The sequence below is a fragment of the Peromyscus eremicus genome, chromosome 9, assembly GCF_949786415.1.
Source record: "Peromyscus eremicus chromosome 9, PerEre_H2_v1, whole genome shotgun sequence".
Taxonomy (NCBI): domain Eukaryota; kingdom Metazoa; phylum Chordata; class Mammalia; order Rodentia; family Cricetidae; genus Peromyscus; species Peromyscus eremicus.
The window spans coordinates 51,402,217-51,417,619 of NC_081425.1; the positions used below are offsets into that span (position 1 = coordinate 51,402,217).

The window sequence follows — 15,403 nt, forward strand, 5'->3', positions numbered from 1 at the left end:
GGACCTGTGTTCTTACCTGCCCTGAAGCCACTGCATAGTTCAGTTGAGTGTCACACAAGGACTTCTCAGTCAACAGCAAGCTGTATATAAAACTGTAAGAATAAAGTAAATGAAAAAATTCCTCCTGCCTGGTTTGTTTGTTTGTTTGTTTGTTTTGGTTGGTTGGTTGGCTGGTTGGTTTGTTTTTCAAGACAGGGTTTCTCTGTGTAACCTGGCTATCCTGGAACTCACTCTGTAGACCAGGCTGACCTCGAACTCACAGAGATCTGCCTGCCTCTGCCTCTTAAAGGCATGAGCCACCACACTGCAGCCTAGTATTTTCATGGTTCCTCTTCTATCCTCAGATGTTTCCGTACACAAATACCATTGTGTAACTATTGCATGTCCTATTTCACACATAAACAAGCTCTACATATTTGTATCCTAAGTGAAACAAGCTATGCTATACATATAAAATATAAATATTATAGATATAATATGATTATATAAATGTATATAATTTATACATTGCATGCATATATATGCCATTTAGTATATAGCAATTATATTAACACAGAGACATATATAAGCATACATACAAACATACCATATACCCCAAGTATGCAGTTAGATGTCATCTAGGTATAAAATTCAGTGGTGACAACAGGTAGTGACAAATTTCTCTCAGTGCAAGTCCCATCATTAAGTAACCTATGACTGCAATTAAAATATTAAGGACATCTACAAGTGTCTTAGATACAGCTAAGCCTCTCGTGGTATCAATGGATACCAAGAGGCTTGCCTTGAGCCCAGAGACCCTCTCTGGGCTGATGTCCTTGGCGATTCCATTGCCCTGGCCCACAAAGGCAGGTCTGTCTCCTTACCTTTGAACTTGTCCCTAGCAGCCTAGCTGGCTCAGTAGCTCTTCACGGAGGCCTTGCCTCCAGGTGTCTGCCTGAGCTCTTTTAAGCTGCTTATCTCCCAGACCCATCAGTAGCCATCTCCGCTCACTGCTCTCCACTGAGAACTCCTTGGGTTGGGTCTGGGGCTGTGGAGCCTTCCAGAATCCCCTCTTCTGGGTGAGGGGGACATACAATGGGAGACTCTTTGTGGTGTTTGCTGAATGAATGATGCACACATCATGGCGACACAGATGCAGCTAAAGCTGGCTAGGAGGCACTCAGCTCCCTTGCAGAATGGGGCACACCCACTGGCTCATTTCCTCTCAGAGGGCATCGAAAGCCTAGTCAGCGTTTCCCCAACAGCCCTCTAAAGACTTTCTTTCATTGCCCCTCCCAGCTTCCCTAAATGCTCTACTTCCGCAGCTACCAACCCTCACCCCACTTTTCCCCAGTCAAGCAGGCCACCACTTCCCCATGTGAGATCACGTGATCTCAGAGTAGCGCAACCAGAAAGTTCTGTCTCTTGAAGGTGAAGGGCGCAATGGGACAGGGATCAGCTCAGAATCCCGTATCTTGAAAGCGTGCACACACTTCCGGAGTAGAATTCTGAAGGTCTGAAGGGACCCGCTTTATAAAGCAGACTCCTGAAACTGCCCCCAGATGCCTTCAGACAGGGAAATTCGTCCCTCAGGACTAGGCACCCACCACGCCTGGCAAGCCTTGCCCCTGCTTGCTGATTCCACAGGCTGACACTGCCCCCTGCTGGTCATATCCAGCATGACCACGTCAAATGCCACCTGAGGAAATTAGTAATGTGGCCTCCTTTGCTGAGACTGCCTCTACCCCACTCCTGCACCAATGCTCTTCACCCATAACCTGAGGTGCCGGGCCCCTGGAGAATTGAACCCACACGGATCTTGGAACTCAGATTGGAAGCAAAAGGGCCAGAGAAGCCTCTCACCCACTCCAGCTTACCTACTCCTTCATTAAGTGGCAAAAGCTCCCAGAAAACAAAACCCAGGTGACCACACACCTGAGGTCTTGAGGGCATTGATCTGTGCGTCTGTTGCTCATTGCTCTCCTGAATTCTAGAACCTCCTCTAGCTCCAGCCCCGCTCTGACTGGACATACTTCGGCCATCTTAATCCCAGTATGTGAGGAGCTAAGTCCTCACTGGAAACCTCCCTTCTTCGTGGGCCACATCCAGCAGACACCCATGCTCCACCGGAGCTAACTCTCTAACACGTTTTGGATCCACTGGAGGACCTAAGCTCCACTTCTCACCCCCAAGTCGACTTCCTGCAGCTGCTGGGATTACTGTCCTAAACATTTGGCCCGGTGGGATTCCTTATCCAAAAGCCTTGACCCTTACCCCGCCCTCCTTACATATTCTGAATCTGCCATGAAGATGCTACTCCTTCACTTACAGTAGGTTTCTGTGTTGATAAGATCTCCCAAGGTTCAAGCTATCCTAAGTCAAAATCGCATGTAACACACCTGACCTACGGAGATCGGAGGTCATTGCCAATGCCCAGTACTGGGGAAAAGCAGTATTGATGAGCAGGGAAGAGATCAAAGTTTAAGGTTCAAAAATGTGGTTTCCACTGGATGTGTATTGTTTCCATGTTATCACTAAGTCAAAACTCCAACTGAACGGTGATGGATCAGGGATTCGATAGTGTCCATCAAGCCTTCCCGCCACTGAGTCTCCAACTGCTTCCTGACTCCTCCTCAGTGTCATCATCATTCTCCCCAGCCAGGATCTTTTCTCCTCAGACCCCTGAAGTACCATCAAACTCTCTCCCACTCTGCAAGGCTCACCATAAACACCACGTTTGGCTACGAAACCTTTCTTGGTCTCTCAATGCTTATCTCCTCTGAGGCACACGGCCTTGTTTTGCTTTTTGTGTCATTTATGTCCCCTTTTCAAGGATGGGCATCTGTGCCTTGTCTCTCTGAGCTCCTCACACCCTGAGACCAGAAAGTCTACAGCTTCCTAGACATCATGTTCCATTGTATGGGCTGGCCGGACCAAGATGAGAAATACATGACATTCCTCTCCACCAGCTCAGGTTTTGATCAGGAGAGAAACCATCAGGACACAAAGTCTGTGGGGAAATGGGACACAAGAGAGCCTTGTGCCCTAAGGGTTTGGGGGAAATTGCAGGGCTGGAAGGGCTCCTGACTCCCATGGTATCACAGGCACCCTCAAATTACAAAGGGCAGGTCTGGGGCAGGAGAGATGTCTCAGCAGTTAAGTACTTGCTGCTCCTCCAGGGGACCCAGGTTTAGTTCTCAGCACCCACATGGCAGCTCCCAACTGCCTGTCAATATAACGCCTTCCTCTGGCCTCTGTGGGCACTGGGCATGAATGTGGTATGCATACATAGAGAAAAAGGGAGGTGGCCAAGTCAAGTCCTAGGAAAAGCTGGCCAGGGCCACACAACAGGTAGGTCTTATTCCTAGTGCATAAAAGACACAATAAGTAATTCCAAGTCTTGGGACTGATAAAATGGTTCATGGGTAAAGGTCACCATGACTGATGACCTGAGTTCAATCCCTGGAACTCACATGATGGAAGGAGAGAACTGACTCCGGCAAGTTGTCCTTTGACCTCTGTGTGTGTGTGTGTGTGTGTGTGTGTGTGTGTGTGTGTGTGTGTGTGCAATGAGGCACAAGCCCTGCCTGCCCATACACACTAAATAAGTAAATCAATGTAAAACAATGTTAACTGCCAAGGGTTCCCAGCCATCCAGATTTTCTACCAAGCCTTCATCCTTCATCCATCCACTGCCTTTTTTTTTTTTTTTTTTTTTTTTTTTTTGGTCCTTGCAAAAACAAAGTCTCCAAAGTTATACGCTCATGGGTTTGGAGGTGGGGCCTTTGAGAGGTGACGAGGCGATGAAGGGACCGCCTTTGTTGACTAATTAAGCCATGCGTGGGCTAGTGCATTATCCAGGGAACAGCTTTGCTCTCCCTGGTGTACTTGGTGTCTTCTTGGCACTTGGTGTCCTCTGTGGTATTATCATGCAAGAAGACAAGGCCCTCACTGGATGCCCACTCAGTGTTTGTGGACTCCACAGCCTGAAGACTCATGAGCTGACAAAAACCCAAGACTCTTTTCTTCATAGACTACCTAGCCTGTGGCATTCAGTTATAGCAACAGAAAACATCAAGATAGACATTTTCCTATGGCACCCAGACCTTCTAGGGCCTCTGACCCAGCCTAGGCCCAGGAAAGACCTCACGGCTAGGTGAAGAAGCGTTCAGTGGGCCAGCCAAAGCATCCACCCCACCTCACAGCATTCACACCACAAAGGAGCAGTTTAAAATGAGTTTAATGACTAGAGGTTGAGGGACGACAGCCACCCTTCTTGCTAACCGGAAGCCAGGGTTGTCCCAGGGAGGGAACATGTGTAGGTGGGAGGCCCACACAAGCCAAGGAACCAGGGGATCTGTGGAAATCCTTTTGTCTCCTAACAGAAATGGCCTAAGTTCCCTTTAGACCCAAGGCAGGGAGAGGAAGTGGAAAAGTAGGAGGAGGAGGGTGGGTCCCTCCAGGGCCCTCTTCCTGCTCTGGGCTGGTGACTCACACTGTAAGTACACACAGCAGCCCAAGCCTGGGGCTCACGACGGGGCAGTGACCAAAAGGATTCCAGCAGAAGCCCCCTCCACAGCTTCCAGAGACCTCCCCGGGGACCACATCTCCCATCTCAAGGCCACTCCCTTACTTTGGGCCTTTTTTAAGTATGACATTGTCATACTCCGTTACCTGTGGCCAGCCAGGCACAGAGGAGTCTTGCTGGAGTGGGTTGGGACCCCCATCAGCAGTGGCCTGCTCCCTCCACGTCTCCCCCTGGAGCTCCCGTGGTCTGTCATAGAGGGAGAGGGCAGCCACGCCCTCAGGCTCGTCGTATATATGGTCGGGTGGAGGGGCCACAGGACCCTCCTGGATGCTGTCGTAGAGCGGGTCAGGAAGGAGCCGTGGAGGACCTTTCAGGATGCCCCTGAAGCTCTTCCCCAGGGAGAGAGCCACTGTATCGAAGGGTACGGCATATTCCCCCTCAGGGCCCCCTGGCCTCATGCCGGGCACCGGTGTGCCAGGGGAAGGAGAGGGCAGAGAGTCGTGGGGCCGGGAGTAGGGGCTTTCGGGCCGAGGCAGCACGGTGGCCATCACAGACCCTGTGGCTGGCAGGGTTGGAGGCCCAGAAGGGGCGGCATTCTTCTGGGCATCAATGGCCTCTTCTAGGGCTTGGAAGATCTCATTGCCTTGTCTTGTTTCAAACTCAAAGCTGCCTTCTCCAGAGACACATCGTCGGCCAGCCTCGAAGGAAAAGGTCACCTGTGGGAAGGGGGGAGGACCTTCTTTTCGCACCGTTGTTTTCTGGACGTCCACCCAAACACAGATGTTCTGGCCCCGGTCCCCCTCCACCAGAGATTTCTGTTCAAGCGCTCGTCCCTCTGCCCCCGTTTGCTGGGGTTGGCTGGTGACTATTGAGGGAAAGGCTCTCACTCTGTAGGCCAGGCAGGGCCTCCAACTGTCTCCCGCCTCAGCCTCCTTAGTGCTGACATTAGCTGTGTGCCACTACATCTGGCCAACAGTTTCTTCCTGACAAGAACACTCACTCTCCCTCCCTCCCTTCCACTCAAGCGTCAACTGACTGACACTCAAGAAATGTCAGCCGCTCCTCGGCCCTCCCCACCCCTTCTCCACCTCATCTCTCCCATCACCCAGACCTCTTAGGTTTCATCCCTTTCCCCTCCCTGGTTCTCCACCACCCACCCACCCCCACCATCTCTCTGGCTGGCCCTCCCTTCCTTCCATTCTCTCTTTCTTTATTGGCTTCCTGGGTCTTTCTGGCTCTTCCTCTTAGAGAGCTCATCTTTGGTCTCAACCTGCCCAGTTCCGCCCCTCGCTCACCTTGTCACGCCCAAAGCGCCGAAGAAACCTGTAGGGCCAGTCATATAGCTGTGTGCCTGGCTCAGGGCCACCCCATAGCTCCAGGGCACTCACCCCGGCCCTGAGCGTATAGGAGCCTCGGAGCCGGCACCTCTCACTGGCTTCTGTGGGCCTCATGGTCACAGCATATTCCTTACAGGTCACCCCTGGGGGGGAGGAGGAAAGGAAAGAGGCAGCTACAGGGAACAGTGGGCCTCCTTCCGTGCTACCCATCTGACGCAAGCATGCCAGAAGTTCTCAAGGAAAACTTGTGACCTATGACCCCACCTCGGATCTTAAAGCCTGGGCCGCTGACCTCACCTCTTCCCCTAGAAGGCATCTCTCATGCCCTCAGCCACATCACCCTAATTCTGGGCCCACATCCTTCCTGCCAGCACTGCCAGAGCCACAGCTTCGTTTTCTGTACTCCATCTCTCCCCTAGTCCCTGCTGTCAAACAAGCTACAGGTAAAGCCTGACCCCGCCCTCCTACTACCAATGCCCCTCCCCGTGGGTGGAGCTTAAATGGAAGAGCCCCTCCCTTTCTCCCCTCCCTCCCTCTCTCCCCTCTGTCTCCATCGCCAGCCCACAAAGCGAGAACTAGGCCTCCCTTATCAGCACTGTGTTCTCTATTCACAGGACACCTGCACAGCCAAGCCCAGACAGACAGCAATTCTTTCCTCATACAGTCACTCCGGTGCCACAAAGAGAGGGTCAAGACCAAGACCGTCAGCCTCCAATCAGGCAGGACAGGGTGGGCCCAAGGTGACATGGGGGCAAGCTGGTCTTCAACCACCTTTGGGTCACACCAAGAAGCCAGGAAGAGGCACTCGTAAGCAGGGCCCGGGGTGACCACAAGACAGGAAGACTTGACCCCGCAGCCCGTCCACACCTCCTCCCACCCTCCTGCAGGGAGAGAGTGCCCCCTCGGCCCCTCGCCCTCACCTGTAGTAGAGCTGCTATACAATTCATTCTCCTCCATGCAGGGTCTGTCGTTCTTCTCCTCCAGTCCTGAGGGCTCCTTCCTCTGCCCCTGAGGAGGTGGTCCCAGGTCTTACCGCCAAATCCCACCCCGAGGCCACTCTGACCCACCGTCTTTCAGCGTGGCTCTGACTGCACTTTAAATAGGGTTCCCATCAAGAAGAACTCCCCTAAAAAGGGCTTTGTTTCTTCAACCCCCTGCCCACCAGAAGTATCTAACGTTGCCCTCCCTGGTGTGCCCATGGGCTGCTTTGTACCCCTCACCGGGAAAGCCAACAGGCAGATGGCCTGTATCCAGTCACTGCGCTCTGCTGAGGGGGCTGCCAGCAGGTACAGACGCTCCTTGGTCTCCAGGATGAAGGCACTGGTGTCCCGGGGACTGCTGGCCTCGCTGCCTGCCTCGGCCACCCGTAAGCAGTCGCTAAGGCGGACAACCTTCCGAGTGGCCTCTCCTCGCCGGGTCTTCTCTGGGCCATCCTGGAGCTCCAGTCTGGCTAGGGCACAGCCAGACTCTCCATACAACACGGCTGTGAACCGGCGCCACTTCTGAGCCCAGGCATGACAGGTAGAGGCCAAGAGGGAGTCACCAGAGGTGGAGAGACAGTCGTTAAGGGGAGAAGAGGGACCGTGGGAAAGGGAGTGGGGTGGGGCAGCAACCCGGGATGTGGAGAAATAGGGGTGCACATCACAGAAGAACCAGAGAGGCGCTGAGGACAGCGGAGACTGTGGAACGGGAATGAGACAGCTAAAGATTAGTCAGGAGACCAAGACCTGCAAACCGGGTAAGGACCACAGTACATGGCCTATGGATGCAGAGTGTAACAAGACAACAGGCCCATCTGTCAGGTACTGGGGAGGAGAGCCTGAGTCAGGGGAGGGCAGGCTAGACCAGAGACAAGTGTGCACTCCATAGGAAGGCTCTGACTCCAAGGACTTCCAACAACTTTCCCTTTTTGTCGCACCATTAACAAGAGACCAAGAGCTAGAGACCCAGACAGGGAGAGGCAGAGGGACTGGGTGACAGCAGGAAGCAGAGGATCTTCTCCTTCAAAGAGGCTAGGGAAGGAGGGGGTTGAACACCCTGGGGGCACAGCTTCATAGCAGTCAAAGGTGAAAGGAACCTCCACCGTCATCCCCAACCGGCCCCCTAACTCTTCCTTCCAGACCCTTCCACCTCACCTCCCCCCAGTCCAATGAGGAGCAAGAAAACAAAGAAAAAGATGAAGTTGGCGTCTGCTTCCTTCCCCCACGGCACACACGAGGACAAACAGCCCTCAGCAAAGAGGGTGATCCGGGGCCTGGTTTAGGAGGCAAAGCACCTTCAAAAGGCGAGCAGGCATCTTCCCCAAGTTCTTGTCCAAACTGGTGGAACACATGGTCTCAAGAGGCTCAAGGACATCAAGATCCCCTCTACCCCAGGAATCAGCGCACCCTCCCCCACCCCCAAGCTGCCCTGCCCCGCCCGAACCCCGCCTTGCTCTTACCTTGCCGAAGGTCTGCTGCTGCTGAAGATGCAGGCAGCCCTGCTTCACCGCCACCTCCTCCATCCTGACCATCACCGGTTCAGTGCCCCACGGCCATCGCCTCTGCCCTCTCTCCTCTCTCTCCGGGGCCTGTTCCCCCTTCTCTCTAGTTCATTTCCTCTCTGCCTAGAGTTTGCTACACTATTCTAGTCTGCTTGATGACGACAGGCTGATAGGCCCTGTGGTTTCTTGCTCTGTGTGTGCTTTTTTTTTTTCATGAGTACACTTCAGGCTGAAGCTTCCTTCCTGCATTTCCAGTGAGTAACATACAATTTCCAAAAAAGCAAAATTTCTGCCGAAGCTGGTGTGAGGGACTGAAACAGAAGAAGGAAGAGGTCCCCCAAAATCAAGTGGTACAAGAAAGCCAGCGATGAGGGCTCTGTACTGCAGGCCAGATGCTGACTATATCAGAGCTGGAAGAGACCTCGGGAATCAGTCCACACGACCTACTCACCGCAAAGAGAAAACTAAAGGTAGGGATGGTCTGGAGGGCCTGTAAGGCTACCAGCCAGGTCCCACGTCTCCCAACTCAGGCAAAGCTAAGCCATAGTCCCAGTAATGTACAGAAACAGACATAAGACTGGCAATTGGGGATCCCCAGCCAGCTACACACACACACACACACACACACACACACACACACACACACACACACACACACCAGTCCCATTATATAAAAGTATTTCCTACCTGCCAACAATACACAGCCCTGTGGATAGTCTAGGATAAGAGCATTCCCTCTAGAGAAGATTTATTCCTCAAGTACATCTCAGCTGTTGGCTACCTTCCTCACGGGTGTTCCACAGACACTTGGGATTCATGTGGAACTTACCTCAAATCACAGGAGCTTCAGAATTCCTCATTCTCTTTCACCAGCCATATTTCAGTCCTTAACAAAGGCAGGCCAGGCAGGGGCACATCTGTTCGCAACTTACCTGAGATCACAGAACTGAGATGGGGTAGATTGTTAATGCAATGGAATTTTATTTATTTGTTTGTTTCATTGGTTGGTTTTTGATGTTTAGAGACAGAGTCTCAAGTAGCCTGGGCTGGTCTCCAATACATGTGTAATCATGCCTAATTAATGCAATTTTTTTTTAATCTCACGTGTGTGTGCATGTGTGTGTGTGTGTGTGTGTGTGTGTGTGTGTGTGTGTGAAGCATACCTGTGGAAGTCAGACATCAACCTCAGGTATCTGTCCCCACCTCCCACCTTGTTTGAGACAGGGTCTCTTGTTTGCTCCTCATAAGCCAGAGTAGCTGGCCCACGGGAGGAGGCAGCTTCTGGAGGTTCCCTGCCTGCGGGGATTGCAAGAGGAGGCAGCTTCTGGAGGTTCCCTGCCTGCGGGGATTGCAGACACTAATTTAATATCGATTTACGTAAGTTCTGGAGATATGAACTCACACCCTCATGCCCGCATTGCAAGCCGTTTGCCCGCTGACTCATCTTCCCCGCCCTAATGCAACATCTCTCAGGCCCTAATCAGAATGCAGATGCCATGCAGAAAGAGAATCACTTTTAGGAAAAGTCATGTTCCATGGAGAAATTCACCTTAGAGCCAGATGGCTTGAAGAAGCAGTCTGGAACAGTTAGGGAAACTGAGAATTAGACCATACTTCTGGGGGTAATCCCATAAATGGTGTTTATATAACTCAGCCCATTTCTTCTACCACGGGGTTTCAGTGGCACACTGTTCATGCCGTCTGCTGTAGACGCCATGTGCAGACCAAAGCAGCTCCGAAAGATGAATGGGACAGCTCTGGGTTTTGGGGGGCGGGGGTGTTACTCTAGCTCATCACCATCAGCCTTGCTGCCAAGGTTTGAGCAGGTTGGACCAAACACCAAGGAGCACCACGAATGTTGTGGTGGGAACACTGACCTGGGAAGTGGCTAGGAGTATGAAACAGGGCCATGGATGGCCTCCTCTGTCTTTAGAGCATCATAGACTCTTCTCTTCCTTTCTCACCTGAGAAATTCTACTCGAACCCAGGTATACAAAACGGGTATACAAATCAAGCATTTATTGATAATCAAACATAAGGAACATTTTAAAAAGAAGTCTTTGGTGTATGTGTATTGTTTATTAAAGAAAGAAGCAAATTTCCATACTGAGATAAGTACATTTGCTCATTTTTACACAAATAACTACATGCTGGCTGAATATTTGATAATGTATGACACGAAAACCTCATTAATTAATCCCCACAACATACTCATTGAAAACGAGGGACACTGGAGCTAGTGGTGGTCTGGAGGGCTCCTGCAAGTCTACCAGACCAGAGCCCAAGTCTCCCAACTCGGGCAAAGCTGAACAACATACCCAGTATTGATATTCTCCTGCCTGCCTCCCATCTTGCCTGTAGGGATCGCAGGGATTGCTACTACAGTACCAATTTACAGAACGCCTGTGCTCAGTGCTTTTCAGAGTGGACTGATACTCTGATTTTACAATCATCGATGCTGAGAATTCACTTCACATTCCCACAGAACAGCTGGGCATGGTGGCACACACCTGTAATCCTAACGCTTGGGAGGTGGGGCCAGGAGGATCAGGAGTTCAAAGTCATCCCTAGCTACACAGCTAGTTCACAAGGTAAGCCTTGGAAACAAAAGATCCCTCCCCCTCAAAAAACACATACATACATACATACATACATACATACATACATATATGCATATGTAGTATAAAATGGCAGTAGTATGTTTAGGGTCATTTCAGAAGTTGTTGGAAATCCTAAGCCAAAATACATGTAATAATCTTTTGTGAAACAAGTCAGCAATTCAAAGAGCAGTGTTTTGTTGTTGTTTTGGGGATTTTTTTTTTTGGTTGGCTTTTTTGTTGTTTTTTGTTTGTTTATTTGTTTGTTTGTTTTCAAGACGGTTTCTCTGTGTAGCCCTTGCTGTCCTGGAACTTGTTTTGTAAACCAGGCTGGCCTCGAACTCAGAGAGATCCACCTGCCTCTGCCTCTGCCTTCCAAGTGCTGGGATTAAAGGTGTGCACCACCTCCACCCAGCTCAAAAAGCGGTTTTTAAAATCAAATATTCTAACAATACAATCCAAGGACATACTAATTTTACAGGTGCTGAGGAATGACTGTAGGAAAATATTCTTTTTCTTTTTTTCTGTTATCAAGCCGTTATGTTTCTATAGCAGCAGCGAACTTGGTGTGTGCAGTGAAAGTGCAGCAGTTTGTGGCATATAATAATCTGGGATCTGAGCTAAGTGTTTCAGGCAGAGTCTCTGGCACTCCACGGTTTGACAGTATGCACAGCAAACAGTGAGCATGTTGTCTGTTTAGAAGCACAGCTACAATGAAGTCTTGCAGAGCAATGCAGGGAAAGCACTGCCAGAATCCCCTTAGATTCATTACACATTTGGTTTAGAATTAATTGTTAGTCTTGCATGTTCAGAGACCTTTTACAGTTGCCTTTTTTTGTTGTTGTTGTTGTTTTTTGTTTTTGCTACTCCATCCCCCATGATCCCATATAGGGTTGTGACTCAAGAGTTTAAGACCCCAGGCTCTAGAGAGTCCGGTTTACCTGGAACCTATGTGGTCTTTGCCTCTGCCTCTTGGAAAAAGATGGGGTTTGGAGTCACCCTGAGTGCAGGCAAAGCAATAGCCTTCACACTCTAATGGGCTGATCTTATCAAAAGCACAGGTTCTGGCGGCAGTGGTGGCTCATGCCTTAATCTCAGCACTTGAGAGGCAGAGAGAGATGGATCTTTGTGAGTTCAAGGCCAACCTGGTCTACAGACCAAGTTTCCAGGACAGCCAGGGCTACACAGAGAAACCCTGTGGTTCTGAGCAGTGTGGGAGTACATGCCTATAATCCCAACGCTTGGGAGGTAGAGGCAAGAGGATTGCAGTAAGTTTAAGGCCAGCCTGGTCTTAATGGTGAGTTCCAAGCCAACAAGGGCTACACAGTAAGGCTGTGTCTCAAAGTATCAAAAGAAAATCAACCCTAAAAAAGAATACAGATTCTTATTGGATGGCTCTGATGTGATACTGTTGTGGAGTGGGCCAGCACATGCCTCACAGGTGTGCAATAAAGAATGCTTTCTTTCTCAACCAAGCCCCTAATCTTCCAACCTGAAGGTAAACCGGATATATTCCACTCAGAACCACAGGGGGGCGCCCAGGTTTACCAGATTCCCTGGAAACTTTTTAAACCTGGCCTCACAGATTTCAAACACCCGGATCCCATCCCTGGCCTGCCGAAGCTGGAGAGGCATTCTTTCCACAGCCATAGTCTGAAAGGGGTAAGGAGCTAGAGGCTACTAAGAGGGCACACGTCTTCCATCAAGTTCAACTTCACCCGGCCAGGTTGGGAATCCTGAAGTGGAAACACTAACCACAGTACCTTCTGCCTGGCCTCTGGGGAACCACAGAGCAGGAATCAAGACTCCGTTCCCACATACAGCAGAGGTGTAGAGAATGAGAGGGCTTTGGGGTCTCCAGGCCCCAGTGTCGGGAAGCAAAAATGTCACAAAGGATTCCCAAGGTTCATACTGAGGGACAGGTGGGGTTTGGGCTAGCCCTTGGCTTCCTCACTCAGAGATTAGGTGACTCCAAAAGATCTCTGAGGTGGGGGGCAGCTACTCAGTGGGCAGCTCTGGGCACACAAGAGAAAGGTTTAAAATGATGATGTCCACAGAGAGATGATGTGGACAGGAGAAGGAAAAGGACTGGGCAAAGTAAGTGAGGGTGAGGACAGGTGCCTGCCACCTCAGCTCCAGTGGTTCCTGACTGTGGAGGGTAGGACAACACACATCCTGGGATTCACTGTTAGCCCCGCCCTTTCCCCATGAAGTATGTACAATGGTCCTCCTGTATCTGTGGTTTCACAGACTGTAATTCAAAATCACTAAATGGAACACTCCAGAAACAAGCAATCCTTAAAAAAAAAAAAAAAAAAAAAAGTGTAATGACACCTTTCACTGTTCTACTTCATTATCTATCATTATTCATCATATTGTGGCTACTTTATAACTTTATCTTTTGTATATATGGGGAAACAGCATATAGATGTCCCCTCCTGTGTAGTTTCAGGCAATGTATCTTCCAAGGATAAGGGAGGCATATTGCACTAAGAAAAGAGAGGGTTCGTTCTCAGCACCTTGGTCCAGCAAAGGCACCGAGTAACTTTAAGAGCAAACTGGCCAGAACTGAGCCAGAACTGAACAGTGTGCATTGTGGAGAAGGGTATAAAAGAGATGAAGTCAGACCACACAGCATCTATTCAGTGAGAGTCCCCTTGAGGACTTTAAACAGGAGTGCAAATTATCTGTATTTGAGGTTAATTTTGCAGAGGTATGGAGAAGTACAGGAAGAAGGGAAGCTATAACAGGAACCAAAGTAGGGCTTAGAAGAAAAGTAACAGGGATATCAGCAGTGAAGATAGGAGCCGAGTGGGGTGTGAATTAGATATATGTTCAACTGGACATGAAGGTGAAGACTGTGGAGAACTATGAGGCTGAATAATCAAGATCATTCCTTAGTTCATTTTGAGAAACTGGGTAAATTGGGTGAGGTACCATTAGAAGGGTAAGAGAAAGGGAGAACCAAATCAGGAGAGACTGGACAGACACCTGAGTAGTCTAGCCTACCAGAAAGCTGTAATGTCTACCCAATCAGCCAAGTAGGGAAGCCAAAGAATGTCACTGCCACCGAGACCCCAAGAATCTACAACTGCAGAGCAACACAAAGCAGGAAGCCCCTGATTCCACCTCCCCTTACACACACCTTTGCCTCTTTACGTTCATGGAACTAATGATTGGCCACTGGAAGGCTGAAGAAAGAGACGGGGAAGAGAAGGAGAAAAGAGGGCGAGAAAGAGATTAACAGGGAGAGCTTGCCAGAAACAACAGTAAGCTCTGCCTTACTTCTGCGTCCTAAATCTTCTGAGTCAGTCTCATTCACTGAGCCAATTTTGCAGGCTGAACCCCAGCTACAGGGAAGTCTGGGTAATGTAGTTCCTACTTGTCCTACCTCTGCGAACCAGAAGACACACTAGGAGGTAGACGGAGGTTGAAACGACTGCTGAAAACCAGCCCAATATATCCGCAACAGAAATACTGTGGGCCTCATTACCATCCTCATTTGCACCGCAAGCGGCAGCCCCAGTAACAAGGCAGCTTTGGCTCTGTTAGCAAACTTAAAATAACTAATGTTGTCGAAATCCTGCTGATTTAATCTGGGAGCCTTGAATATAAACCCGAGTGGAATCCAATGGAAAATAGGAATCGACATTCTCTAGCACAGAAAATTGTTGGTGGAGACTCGGGCCTCCGCGTGCAGATATTGACCTCACCCAATCCAAGAGGGATAGCTTTCCCCTTCAGACAGGGGATCCTAAGCACCTCTCCCAGCATCTGGCCCCTTCCGGGGGCTGCCTGTAGCACTGGTCAAAATAGCAATCGTTTTTTGTAAAATTAAACGGCGGCTCTCTACATTTTTTTTTTTTTTATCATTGCTAATTGGTGGCTATATCCATGGCTGTTGGTGGTAGAGAAAAAGACATTAATAAAAACAAGGCGATCGCGACTGGGTTTGCTGGTGAAACCCGGATCAGAAAACAATGACCCTGGTCCCCTAGAACAGGCTAGAAAAAAACACAAACGCGGCCTGGTTAAGAACAGTGTTCCGGGAAGTCATGAACGGTGCAGGTAACCCAGGTGGAGGTCTTTGGCCCTGGGGCAGGGACGTCCAGCGGCAAATCAAGCAGGCCGCACGTGGGCAGGCGAAGCAGGGTGCAGGGTTCCGGGTGCAGCCCTGACAGCACAGGGAACGGCAGGCAGCGTGGTCCACTTCCACGCGGCGCCCGCCCGCGCGCGAGATCGAGCGCGGCCCCTTTAAAACCCATGTAAACAAAGCTTTGTTCCCCCAGCTCCCCTCCCTTGCGCTCCCCCGGCCCTCCGCTTCCTCCCACCCGGCGTCTCCGGGCCGCTGACGTTGCCCGCGCCTCTACGCCGTCCCAGCCGCGCTGCGCATTCTCCAACCCAGGCCGGCCGGCCGGGGCCTGCGCAGCCGAGCGGCGCTACGCCACGAGCGTAGGGCGCCGAGGCCCCAGCGCGCAGG

The 15,403-nt window shown here is 50.6% G+C and overlaps 1 protein-coding gene across 1 annotated transcript; it reads right to left on the bottom strand.

Annotated features, from left to right (window-relative positions):
• Window positions 1–4,203: 4,203 nt before the first annotated feature.
• Window positions 4,204–8,514, bottom strand: Dok2 (docking protein 2). The gene is made up of 5 exons (XM_059273359.1): window positions 8,285–8,514; window positions 7,065–7,346; window positions 6,765–6,852; window positions 5,803–5,987; window positions 4,204–5,223 (listed from the first exon to the last, which is right to left on the bottom strand). The coding sequence occupies exons 1-5, from the start codon at window positions 8,354–8,356 to the stop codon at window positions 4,609–4,611; spliced, it is 1,242 nt and encodes a 413-aa protein (XP_059129342.1). The 5' UTR covers window positions 8,357–8,514; the 3' UTR covers window positions 4,204–4,608.
• Window positions 8,515–15,403: the final 6,889 nt, after the last annotated feature.

What these genes read in the sequence shown, in the direction of transcription:
- Dok2 (XM_059273359.1), bottom strand. Translation starts at nt 8,356, where the DNA reads ATGGTCAGGATGGAGGAGGTGGCGGTGAAGCAGGGCTGCCTGCATCTT. An exon ending in AGCAGCAGACCTTCGGCAAG is followed by an intron (nt 7,347 to 8,284) that starts GTAAGAGCAAGG and finishes GCCTGGGCTCAG; the next exon opens with AAGTGGCGCCGGTTCACAGC. An exon ending in TCTGCCTGTTGGCTTTCCCG is followed by an intron (nt 6,853 to 7,064) that starts GTGAGGGGTACA and finishes CCACCTCCTCAG; the next exon opens with GGGCAGAGGAAGGAGCCCTC.